The sequence below is a fragment of the Choloepus didactylus genome, chromosome 8 (genome assembly GCF_015220235.1).
Source record: "Choloepus didactylus isolate mChoDid1 chromosome 8, mChoDid1.pri, whole genome shotgun sequence".
Taxonomy (NCBI): Eukaryota; Metazoa; Chordata; class Mammalia; order Pilosa; family Megalonychidae; genus Choloepus; species Choloepus didactylus.
Window position 1 is genome coordinate 123043403 of NC_051314.1, and position 12746 is coordinate 123056148.

Consider the following 12746-nt stretch of genomic DNA (forward strand, 5'->3'; position numbering starts at 1 on the left):
CAAAAGAGAAAAAATAAACTAACCCAGCAACAGAAACAAGCCTTGTCTTGATGACGTGTATTATTTAACTGCTGTGTTACCAAGCCAGAGGCCTTGGGATTTCCTGTTTTAAGGAAGACGATTGTCCTAGCTCAATCAGCCTAAGACCACCAGGAATAAATCTGTAGTCCAATAAACTCAGGTTTCTTGACCCATGGAGATGGGAGAGACAGCACATCAGAGAAACCATGGGCATTTCCCCAAAAGGGAATGATAAAATAATTGTTGGATTTGGGAGAAGTTTGGGTAGTCTTTAAATAAAGCATAATCTCAAAGCAAAGTAGGACTACAGAAGGATTAACATCAGGTCTGGACTGCAAAGTGGACCAACAGTCCTGTTTCCTTGGAAACAATAAAATTAAGATAGATGTGGAACGCTGTATCTAGAAATCCCTTGTCTGTAGTTCTGCACATTGGTTGTAAATTGAGACTGCTTCTCTAAGTCATAATGACTTACATCCTCCAAACAAGAATAGGATGTTCTTTCTTACTGATAAAATTCCAAACAGAAAATTTTCTGATATTCTATTGTTATAGAGAACAAAGTTATCAGTGACTAAGAAAGCAGTAGGCACTTAAAGAAGAGAGTTGTAATGATTATTTACAGCTCCAGCATATTGTCAGGAAAAATATGATTTCCTGTTAATTTTGCATCTGGCTTTAACTCTGTCTTTTATTTAAGCTGTTTGGCTGCGACTGAGGGATTTCCTGGGATGTGGGAATGTGCGTACTAATGCTCAGAAAGCATGAGGCAAACCAGAACAAGCAATCTTCCTTCTCGTAGTGAACTCTTTCTCCTTCTCTGGCTTCTACTGACCAACTAACTGATTAACTATGTCCAAATTTCCTCAGTTTATAAGGACTCCAATCATATAGATTAAGGCCTACACTGATTAAACTTGGCCTTATTTAAATAGGATATTTGAAGATCCTATTCAAAAATGAGTCCCCACCCCAAGGCAGGGGAGTAAGATTTGCACAAATCTTTGAGGGGAACGTGATTCAATCTACCACAGGGAGTTACAGAAGAAACTGCTAATTGAGAGAAGCCTCTGCAGACTTAGACAGGAGTATGAAAATTTGACAAGGCATAGAAAAGATGCTGGCACCATATTGTAATTTAGACAACAAGAAAAAGGAAAGCACTGTTCAAACTACTCTTGATAATTTTTTTAACAAGAAATAAAACACTTGAATTTGCAGTGTTTCTAATATTTCAAATTCCAGTGTATTAAACAAATATTAGGTTTACTTTTTTTTAAAAAAAATCCCTATACACTTGTGAGTAAGAGTAAGAGAGTTTTTTAATGTTTTGACAAAAATGTGTAAAGGTCAAAGAACAATCATAACTTCCCCCACTGATAATTAAGATACGTCGGTATGGTTTCATTTTGCAGGGTCATTTTTATTGTTTTGCATTAATTCTGCAAAGTGAGGGCTGTCTGTATGTGAAACCAACTTTCATTCAAGTACTTTGGGAAAAAAAGTTTGGTTCCCCAAATTTCTTCAAGAAGTTTAGAATTCAGAGGTTAAAACGGCAGAACAAAAAGATCTTCCTTCCTTCCTTCCTTCCTCCCTCCCTCCCTTCCTTCCTTCCTTCCTCTCTTTCTTTCTAAGGGGGTGGCGTGGCGCTAGAGCCACCTTGTGATGCTGGAGAGCACGCACCCTTTAGGACAGACAAGCAAATGTGTTAAAACTGTCCTGGATTTGAGTTTTCAGGGAGAATATATAAAGGAGCCAATAGTAAAGGGTATGGAACTCTCCATTCTCTGCTTTTATTCGTTAGCAGGTGGGAGGTGACGAGCCAATCAGAGACTGGATGGTCAGTCGTCACAGTGCTCCAGCCAATCCCGGGCCGCGGAGCCATCGCCGCTGGGTAGGTACCGATTGATGCTCGCCCGGCTGCCGTTGCTGCCCCAGCTTCATGAAAGGCCAGAAGACCAGGCAAATGAAATGCCCTGGGGACATATGTCCAGTCTGCGGGACTGAGCAGAGGAGGCTAGATTGCTACTGAGACTCAGGTCTTGCTGTTTTCAATTCAGTCTCGCTGCCGTGATTCCCTTCCCGGCAAATGGGCCTCAGTTTACCGTGGTGTGCAATCACCAAATATAATAAGCAATTACCCCCTACCCCCAGGATTATCCCAGCCTCTGTGACCGCAAAAGCACCTTCTCCGTGAGGGTCAGATACGGAGGGAGAAGATATTGCGAAAACGAATGGGAGGCAGACCGTGAAGCAGCAGGCAGAGAGGACAGGTAAGGGAGACAGAGGCCCTGCCAGAGCAGAAACTTGCCTTCTGCGATTATCCTAGCTTCTTTCCCTGATCTCAGCTAGCCCTTTCAGCTTTTTTTTTTTTTTTTCCTTCTTTTTTTTTGGGGGGGGTGGGTGTCGGGGTGTCAGGGATATCTTACATAATGTGATCATTAAGTGAAAGCGGTGTTCATTAAAAAAAACATAAACTTCAAAGAAATCGTGAATCCACCCCTCTCCACCAGATTTCCCCAAGACTGCCAAAAAAGTGTAAGATGGGTTCTTGCTTTTTCTGCCACCACCCACTCCCCCCAGAAAAGGCAGCATTTCCAGGAAGAAAATGTTGATTTACTGTTATGGAGGCAGGACAGATTAATGAAGATGAATAAATAATATAGTCCCAAGAAATGGTACCCAAAAGTGGAGCCAAAGCATTTTTGAGTTTGCTGCTACTGATATCAGACTTTACTACCCTTTCTTACTTTCCTAAAAATTTATTATTGGTGTATGAACAGCAAAAGCTACAGAAGATCAAGATAATAGATGAGCATGACTCAGGTGTTTTGTTTGCTGTTTGTTTTCTCTAGAAGATGAACATTGGCATGGGTTTTTTTTTTTCAGGTTTAATAACAAAGAAAATGATGCTCAACATGAGTCTGATATGTGGAGGCATCATTGTGCTTCTTTGGGGAATTTTTGGATTTCCTAGAAAATGTAAGTGAACCATTTGCTCAGAAAATTAATTGTATTATTATTGATCCAGATAGTATCAGTGACAAGGTTTTCCTTCCCTAACATTGAACAATCAGAATTAGGAGAGTATTCTCCCAGCCAAAGCACCTAACTGCTCTTTGGACTTTGCTATCTGCTTTGCGTCCTGGAATGATCATGCTTTCAATAAATATCTGTTGAGTTGAAGGCATAATAGTAGGTGCTGATGGTACAAAAATGAAAAAAAAGGGGGGGGGGGACTTCTGTCCTGAAAGGAATTTATCTTTAACTGAAGAAACAAGCATACAAGCAAACAGTTGTAACACAATAAAATAATTGTGAAATGGAAGTATGTTCAATTTGAAGTAGAAGAGAAAGAGAGTTTAAGTCTGCTTTTGGTAGTAAAGTAAGGCTTTATGAAGGAAGAAGTATTTGTGTTGAAACTTAAGGTCAAGAAAGCATTTATCAGAGAGCACCTCAGCTGAGAGGAAGGACATGGGTATCAGAGAATCACACCAGGTTGAGTTAGGCTGGAGTTAAAAAGGTTTGGAGGAGGGAGGCTAGCAAATGCATTACATTTACCTAGTTCATTAGCTCTCTCACTCCGATAGGTATTTTATACCTTCCTCATCTTCAAACCTTCAACACCTCTTCCCTTATCTTCACTCTGAAATCTATATCCTTGCTTCCAACTTTACTCCAGAAATTGTATTAGCAGAGAACTTCCCCAAACCTACTTACTTCCATCTCTACTCACATACTATCTGACTCCTGAAGTATTCATGTTCTATGCTACCTCCTATCTCCTCTGACCTGATCCATAATATTACTTTAGTAATTCTTCCTTCTCTTTCCTACATCATCAATTTTTAGGCACTTAGTCAAAGCATTCCCACCAGCAATAAAACATGGTGGTATGTGACTACTTTAAAAAAAAAAAATCATTGCATGCCTTTCCTCATTTAGCCACTGTTTTTCTTCTCCTGTACAGCATCCTCCTCGAATATTATTCTATGCTAGTTGTTTCTAATTTCTATTTTCCCATTTCTAATAACCTATTCTGATCAGGCTATACTTGCCCTTCCCACCAAACTGCTTTTTAAGTTCACTATTAACTTCTACATTGATAAATCCATTCTTGGTCTTCACCTTACCTTCCTTATCCTTAGCATTTGACACTTCTTCCTCCAGGAAATAGTTTCTTTTTTTGGCTTCCAATATACCATACTCTCGTGATTTTGATTCTTAACAACCTACTGTTCCTTTAGCTTTCCTTTGCTTATTCCTTCTTTTCTCTCGCCCCTTAATTTTCATATGCCCAGTCCTTGAACAAGTCCCTTTTTTATTTACCTTTGTTTCCTTTATGACCTCAAATGCATTTACATCTTTAAAGATTACATAAGTACGAAGCCTCTCGAATATATATCTCCAGTCTGGTTCTCTTCCTTGAATTCCAAAATTTTAAATCCAACTTCCTGCTTGACTGCCCAAACTTAATATTGTCCAAGCTGAAATCTTTATTTTTCTTTTTTTTTCATAAGTGTTCTGTTTGTGGTCTTACTCACCTTAGTTAATAACAACTTTATCCTTCCAGTTTTTAGGCCAAAGAACTTATAGTCATTTTTGACTCTTTTTTTTTTTTTTTTTTTTTTCCAACTCATACACCAAATACAATCAGCAAATTCTGCCTGGTCCTTCAAAATATACTCAGAATCTGACCATTTTCCACCATCTCTACTGTTACCATCCTGTTCTCAGCCATCATCCTCTCTCTTCTAACTGTTCTTCTCTCCTCCATCCTTGACCTCCTAGGGCAGCACTGTCCAGTGGAAATATAATGTGAGCTACTAATGTGAGCCATATACCTAATTTTATAATTTTCAGAAGATGCATTAAAAAAGTAAAAAGAAACAGATGAAAATAATTGTAATTATATTTTTACTTAGACCGTATAACCAATATATGGCATGTTAACAATATACAAATTATTAATGAGATTTTAACCTTTGTAATGTAGGGCGCATTTTGCACTTACAGGACAATTCAGTTTGGACTAACCACATTAAAGTGCTCAATAGCCACATATAGCTACAGTGTCAGACAGTGTAGTTCTAGAGTCTATTTTGTTTATTTTTAATTTTTCATAATTGTTACATCTTCTTGTTGAATTGACCCCATTTATCAGTGTATAATGACAGTCTTTGTCCCTCATAACTGTTTTTGACTTGTTTATTTTATCTGATATTAGCATAGCCACCTCAACTGTCTTTTACTTACTACTTGCATGGTATATTTTTTCCATTTTTTCATTTTCAACCTACTCATGTCTTTGAGTTTAAGGTTAGTCTGTTGCAGACAGAATATGACTGGGTCATGGCTTTTTATCCATTCTGACAGTCTCTGACTTCTGACTCTGGCGCTTAAACCATTTTCATTTAAAATCACTACTGATAATGCAGGACTTTCTTCTACCATTTTGCTATTTAGCCCTTGTAAATCTTACACCATTTTTGTCCTTCACTTCCATGAATGCCTACTTTCATATTTATTTGATTTTTTGTTTTGTACCATATTAAGTCCTTCTCATTTCTATCTGGATCTATTTTTCATATATTTTCTGTGCGGTTACCATGGAGTTAAAATTTAGCATGCTGAATATATAACAATTATATTTGATTTGGTACCTTACACTTCAATAGCACATACAATGTTCCTATACCCCTTGTCCCCCCACCTTTTTTTGTACTTATCACAAATTAAAGGTTTGAATATTGTATTTCCCAAATATGTTGGTTTGAATGTATTATGTCCCCCAGAAAAAAAACCATATTCTTTGATGCAATCTTGTGGGGCAGACATATTAGTGGGGATTCAGTTGGAACGTTTGGATTAGGTTGTTTGCATGGAAATGTGCCCCACCCAACTGTAGGTGATAACTCTGATGAGATATTTCCATGGAGGCATGGCCCCACCCATTCAGGGTGGGCCCTGATCAGTGGAGCCATATGAATGAGCTGATGGGCAGAGGGAACTCAGTGCAGCTGTGAGTGACATTTTGAAGAGGAGCTACAGCCAGAGGGACACTTTGAAGAAAGCACAGGAGCTGCAGATGAGAGACAGTTTGAAGACGGCTGTTGAAAGCAGACTCTCGCTCTGGAGAAGCTGAGGGAGGAAAATATCCCAAGTGCAACTAAGAGTGATATTTTTGAGGAAATGCAGCCTAGAGAGGAACGTCCTGGGAGAAAGCCATTTTGAAACCAGAACTTTGGAGCAGATGCCAGCCACGTGCCTTCCCAGCTAACAGAGGTTTTCTGGACACCATTGGCCATCCTCCAGTGAAGGTACCTGATTGCTGATGGACACTTTATGGACACTTTATTGACACCTTGGACATTTTATGGCCTTAAGACTGCAACTGTGTAACCAAATAAACCCCCTTTTATAAAAGCCAATCCATCTCTGGTGTTTTGCATTCCAGAGGCATTAACAAACTAACCCCAAATAATAGATTTATCATAACTTTTTTTACATTTGCATTTTAGCACCTGTGGACGTGAAGTTACACAGCAACAAATACCAAACAGTATTACTGGTACTTATAATTACCTAAATTATTATCTATAACAGAGGTCTTTATTTCTTTATGCCACTTTGAACCACTCTTTAGCATCCATTCCTTTCAGTCTGAAGATTTCCCTTTAACATTGCTTGTAAGGCAAATCTAGTGGTGATGAACTTCCTCAGCTTTTGTTTATCTGGGGATGTCTTAATCTCTCCCTCATTTTTGAGAGAAAGTCTCTTATATTTTGAAAGATACAAGATTCTTGGTTGGCAATTGTGTTCTTTCAGCACTTGAAGTATCTCAACCCACTGCCTTCTTGCCTCCATGATTTCTGAGGAGAAATCAGCATTTAATCTAATTGGGACTCCCTTGTACATAACATGTTGCTTTTCTCTTGCAGCTTTCAGAGCTCTCTCCTTGTCCTTTGCATTTGACAGTTTGATCAATATATTAATATATTATGGAATGTATTTTTGTTTTCTTTCATTTTTCTCATTTGGTGTTCTATGAAATTTTTGGGTGTGCATAATAATGTTTTTGCTAGGTTTGGGGAGTTTACTGTCATTATTTCTTTCAACATTTCTTATGCCCTTTCTTCTCCTTCTGAGGCTCCCATAATGTATATATTGGTACATTTAATGGTATCTTAAGACTTATTTCAAGTGTCTTGTCTTTGAGTTCACTGATTCTTTCTTCTGCCAGCTCTAATCCACTGTTGAAACTCTTCTGGGAATTTTTCATTTTAGTTATGTGGGCATGGTAACTGCCACACAGAGAACACATTTTACTGGTCTTTACCATAATTTACCAGCCTCTTCTTCCCTTTCTTCCCTGGATGCTGTGCAGTGTTCTACTGGTCTCCAAAATTTCAAAATAGTCGATTCAGACAGCTCTTGTTTGTTTAATAGTTTTTCTGGTGGAGGGATTGATCCCTGGACCTTCCTTTTCCATCATCTTTCCACAATCTCTCCCTCTTCATCCCAGGGTCTATTTTTAACAAGTCTTTTAAAACTTAAATATGACCTGCTCAGAGTGGTTTTTCATTTACTTAGGGTAAAGCCAAAATCCTTCCAATGCCTCAAAAGGTCCTATTCTATCCAGTCACCCCATTACTTCTCTGGTCTTATCTCCTATTACTCATCGTTGTGGTTGGTCTTCTTCAGCCACATTAGCACCCTCACTATTTTGTGAACAAGCCAGGCACATTCACCTCAGAGCTTTTGCACTGTCTTTTCCTTTTGCATGGTAAGATCTTCCCGTATATGTGTATATGCCTCGCCAGGTCATACCTTCAAACCTTTACTGAAATATCACCTTCTCATTGAACTCTCTCCGTCTATTCTACTAACATTGCAACTTTCTCCAGCAACAATCCTGATCCTTGTTACTATGTTCCATTTTATGACAGACCATACAATTTACTAGGATGTAAGTCACATGAAAGCATTATGTACATTATTGTCTTCCAGAGCCTACAATAATGCCTGGCAAATGGTATGGTAGGTGTTCAATTGGTAGAGCTGAATGAATGAATGAATGAATGAGTGAATGAATTAGTGATTGAATTTGAAAACTTAGCTTTCTGATGACCCAGCTTCTGAACTCTTTGATATTTGTTCTTAATTGCTTATTTGAACTTAGCACTTTTAAATCATTTTGAACTTGGCACTTTCAAATAATTTTGTGACCTGATGTTTTCCACTTGGCTTTCAGACCAGGTCTCATTTGTACTGACCCACACTACCTGCTTATCCTCCCTCAAACCTGTCAACCAATCATTTATTTTACCTGTGAGTTAGAGGTGTCCTTTTGGTAAACTTTGTTTTTCTCAGGGATATAACTTAATAAGTAACTTCATCTATCTAGTCACTAGAAGTTTAGAAGTAAAAGTAAATAGTAAGGAACTAGTAAAATTTCAACATTTTTTCCTTCCATTGTTTTGTGTTTAAAGACAAAGACATATGAATAACTTCAATTTCTGGAGAAATTCTGTCTTTGAAATACAATCTAATTTCAGCTGTCAACAGCGGGGAGACTGCTCTCTGAGGTTATAGGGATATGGACAAGTTTGCTTCTTTACAATGAAACTTGTCCCAGATGGCATAGTAAATTATAGAAAAGGAAATAGATAAAGAAGTACCAATAGTATGAAAAATGGGAGGGAATATGGCCAGAGGAGATTGATTGATTTTCTGGAAGTTTATTAATTAGTTTTTGCTGTTTTAAATTATGCATGTCTTCATTTTTCTTTGATTTCTTTCACCCTGTTCTTGATCTTCAATTTTCATGAGTTGATGTTTAAAGTTAAATCATTTGAACTGAGTATGGAAGTAAAATACATCTTTAAGTCTAAAATATATGAGAATCTTTTACTCTGAAATTCAAACCTTTCCTTTTTCTTACATTTTCTTCATTTTTCCCCATTTTTCTCCAACATTATGTTAATTTTAGTTGGAAAAGCAAAGGTTGTTAGTGACCAGAAATGCTCAGAAGATGCAACTGTATGCCCACAAGACTGGAAGAGAATCAATAAAAATTGCTTCTTCCTATCTGAACGTGAAGCCACCTGGGCCAACAGCCAGGCAGACTGCATGATCCAGTGTGGAACTCTGGCTATAATCCACCTCAGGAATGATTTGGTTAGGTTTCTCCTTTGTAATATTAATCCCATTTAATTGGTTGAGTAGCTTACTATAGAGCAGTCATACTTCTGGGGTGTGAAACATTAACCAACAAAACCACCAAATATCCCTGCCTTTGTGGAGCTTACATCCTGGTAAAAGAGACAGGCAATGGAGAATAACCATAATAAATATACAAATTATGTAGTGTATTAGAAGTTAGTAAGATCTGTTTTAAAAAGGTACAAATTAAGGGGATTATGAGTGGTAGAATTGAGTAGTTTTCAAGTAAGTTAGTCAAATAAACCCTGTTGAGATGATGATAGTTGAGGAAAGTTATAAAGCTTGTGAGGGAGTTAGTCAAAGGCGTATCTGGGGGATGCACTTTCCAGGAAGAAGAAACAAGTAGAGCACCACAGGTGTAGAGGTTGCTACATGCCTGGAGTAGTCAAGGATTAGCAAAGAGGCTACCAGGCAATGTGTGTAGAATGTGGGAGTAAGGAAGAGATATGGGTCATTGAGGTCTTGGAGACTATTGTAAAGACTTGGTTTTTGCATCAAGTAAAATTGGGGATATACTGCAAAATTATGAGCGAAGTTAACATGATCTGACTTAAGTCTTAAAAGAAAAAAATTTTATATGCATATATATATATATATATATATATATATATATATATATATATAGCCATGGTGAGAATGGCTAGTGAGAGGGAAGTATTAAACAGGGATACATGTTACAAAACTGTTGCAGTAACTGGCAAGAGACTATAATGGGCTTAGACAAAGATGATAGTAAGAAGGAGAATAATAGGAGAGATGTATCACAGCAATTTTTATTTTGTAAAAGGAATCTTTGATGGAGTATACTGAGCCTTTTGCATATTGGTTTGGACTCAGCAAACAAAATGAAAACAAAATCTGGACATGGGCAAATGGAGATTTATTCATCAATTGGTGAGCCTTGATGACATTTATTTACCATTAAATGTGTTAAAAGATGGTCAGGATTCTGAGTCCATAATCAGCTACTTCTATAGTTTCTCCCACACCATACCTCAAAAGACCCACAAGAAATAGATGCCAAAGGGAAACATCTGACAAAATCAGGCTCTTCAGTGAGGCTTTGACATCACATTCCAATATATACTTCTATAGGGTGAATCGGACTATACTACATGTGAGCCACAAAAGTTCTTTTATCCTGGATGAGATGCAATACTAAGGAGTTTGATCCTTGCCTCTTTATGCTTGGGGCTTTGCCTTGTTTTATTGTTTTTTTTTTTTTGTTGTTGTTGTTGTTATTGTTTTTTCTCTTTCACTGTCAGGGAAGTCTGAGAAAGTATCCTTGAACCTACACTTACCACACTAGTGGCTTGATATAGAAGAGAGTGACAGAGTGAAAGTGTTTGTCCCAGTCAACTTTTAAAATTCCATGACTTCACTATGTTCCTTAGATTGAAGAACTGAATGTACCCTAAGACTCCATTTTTGTTCTTGAAACATTTAAGATTTTCTCCAATTTGTGGGGAAAAAAAGAATTAGAAGGAACATTGAGTTCCCCATAGAGGAACCACTAGCTACCATTTATTGAGCAGGATTAAAAAGTTCAAGGTACCCTAGAAGTTAGAAAACTGCATCACTGCTACAAAGTTCCCAGAAATGCTGAAAGCATTTTAATTACCATAGAGCAAAAATTCATTATGACTCACAATTCTTTTTTCCTTTTCCTCATTTTGAATCTTCAATTTAAGATGCCTTTATAAGACTTAATTCAGGAATACAGGAAATCCTTTCCAGATATTTTGTTTATGATCACTTACCTGTAATCATGGTTTATCATGGTCTATAGTAAAGAATATCTGGTTCACTATGGTGATGATTACAAAGAATGAACTAATGAAGAGCCATTTCAGCATCAAGATAGACTCATTTTATAATGTGTGCAAGACATTCAATGAAATGCCAGTTATACTCCTCCTCTATAAAATCTCTAAATGTCTAGAGAAGTTCATTTATTAGTTTTTATGCTAAAGTATAAAAAGAGAGATTCAATCCCTCAGAATAATTTGCGGTGCTTACCACATTGTCAACAGTTTAAAGTTCCAGGACCTCTTTGTGGTTAAGGCACAGGAATTCCTCGTGGCCCTTTCTCCCCAACACCACGGACCTGAAATAAAGTTTGGAGACCAGTTAAAGGAGAGGAGCAGCTTTATTTCCCTTCCCCTACTCTTCCCACATTGTGCATTTAGAAACATCATGGTCAAAATTTTACACCACGAATCTGAGACTGTGCTCGGTTATCTTTCATGATGCCCAGTAAACAAAGAATTAATCTCTGTTTTGTTCTAGGTTCCATATTGAAGAAGGAGGAGATTGTGCCTTCATGTACAAGAAAGGCATCAGTAGTGCCAACTGTAGTGATGCAAGAAAATACATTTGCAGCAGAAAAGGCATTTGTACTTAGAGTTGTCCCATGCAGAAAATAAAGAAAAATGATCCTATTATTTTATGCATTGTAAACTCATATATATACATTTCCTTCTCATCAAATATACATTTTAAGTTGACTGATGAAATTTTAAGTGATTTTTATCTTCATTTAAATAATTATCTAAGGATCCTAGAAACTGAACTGAGGTTTTACATGGTGGTGCTAGACCATATAAACTGGTGTATCTAAGCCTTTGGGAATACTAGTGGCCTTGGTCAGAACTGATGTGTCATCAGTGCTTCAGTGGAACAGATCAGATTAAGGGAAGGCAGTGAAATGTACCTCTACTTTTATGAAATTCAGTCAAATTTGTCTATAGGAGATAAAAGAGACACAGCATTAGGTGAGTATTATGTGTTTTCACCAAACTCTGAGTGGTAATATAACTCATTTAGAATTTGGAAAGAAGGTCTGTTCTAGTTTGCTAATGCTGCCAGAATGCAAAACACCAGAAATGGATTGGCTTTTATAAAAGGGGGTTTATTTGGTTATTCAGTTACAGTCTTAAGCCCATAAAGTGTCCAAGGTAATGCATCAACAATCAAGTACCTTCACTGAAAGATGGTCAATGGTGTCCGGAAAACCTCTGTTAGCTGGGAAGGCACGTGGCTGGCATCTGCTCCAGAGTTCTGGTTTCAAAATGGCTTTCTCCCAGGATGTTCCTCTCTAGGCTTCAGCTTCTCTCCAAAATGTCACTCTCGGTTGCTCTTGGGGCGTTGGTCCTCTCTTAGTTTCTCTGGAGCAAAAGTCTGCCCTCAAAGGCTGTCTCCAAAATTGTCTCTGTAAGCTGAAGCTCCTCGCTCAGTTCCAGTGCATTCTTCAAAGTGTCTCTCTTGACTGTAGCTCCTCTTCAAAACATCACTCACAGCTGCACTGAGTTCTTTCTGTTATGTCAGCTCACTTATATGGCTCCACTGATCAACTTAGACCCACCCCAAATGGGCAGAGCAACACCTCCATGGAAATTATCCAGTCAGAGTCATCACCCACAGCTGCGTGAGGCACATTCCAAAGAAACATTCAAAGAATTACAATCTAATCAATACTGATAACGTCTGCCCACACAAGA

At 37.8% G+C, this 12746-nt stretch overlaps 1 protein-coding gene across 3 annotated transcripts; it reads left to right on the top strand.

Annotated features, from left to right (window-relative positions):
* Positions 1-1917: 1917 nt before the first annotated feature.
* On the top strand, positions 1918-11690 carry LOC119542255 (C-type lectin domain family 2 member D-like). 3 transcript variants are annotated; one of them, XM_037846844.1, is made up of 6 exons: positions 1922-2060; positions 2176-2294; positions 2911-3003; positions 9014-9201; positions 10034-10140; positions 11536-11690. In XM_037846844.1, exons 3-6 carry the CDS (start codon positions 2928-2930, stop codon positions 11648-11650), a joined length of 486 nt encoding a protein of 161 aa, XP_037702772.1. In that variant the 5' UTR covers positions 1922-2060; positions 2176-2294; positions 2911-2927; the 3' UTR covers positions 11651-11690. The 3 variants fall into 3 exon arrangements, 1 of the variants encoding a protein (XP_037702772.1); XR_005218444.1 differs by lacking the exon at positions 10034-10140 and having other exon boundaries at positions 1918-2294; XR_005218445.1 differs by lacking the exons at positions 9014-9201; positions 10034-10140 and having other exon boundaries at positions 1918-2294.
* Positions 11691-12746: the final 1056 nt, after the last annotated feature.

What these genes read in the sequence shown, in the direction of transcription:
- LOC119542255 (XM_037846844.1), top strand. Translation starts at nt 2,928, where the DNA reads ATGATGCTCAACATGAGTCTGATATGTGGAGGCATCATTGTGCTTCTT. An exon ending in TCCACCTCAGGAATGATTTG is followed by an intron (nt 9,202 to 10,033) that starts GTTAGGTTTCTC and finishes ATTTTGTAAAAG; the next exon opens with GAATCTTTGATGGAGTATAC. An exon ending in GGAGATTTATTCATCAATTG is followed by an intron (nt 10,141 to 11,535) that starts GTGAGCCTTGAT and finishes GTTTTGTTCTAG; the next exon opens with GTTCCATATTGAAGAAGGAG.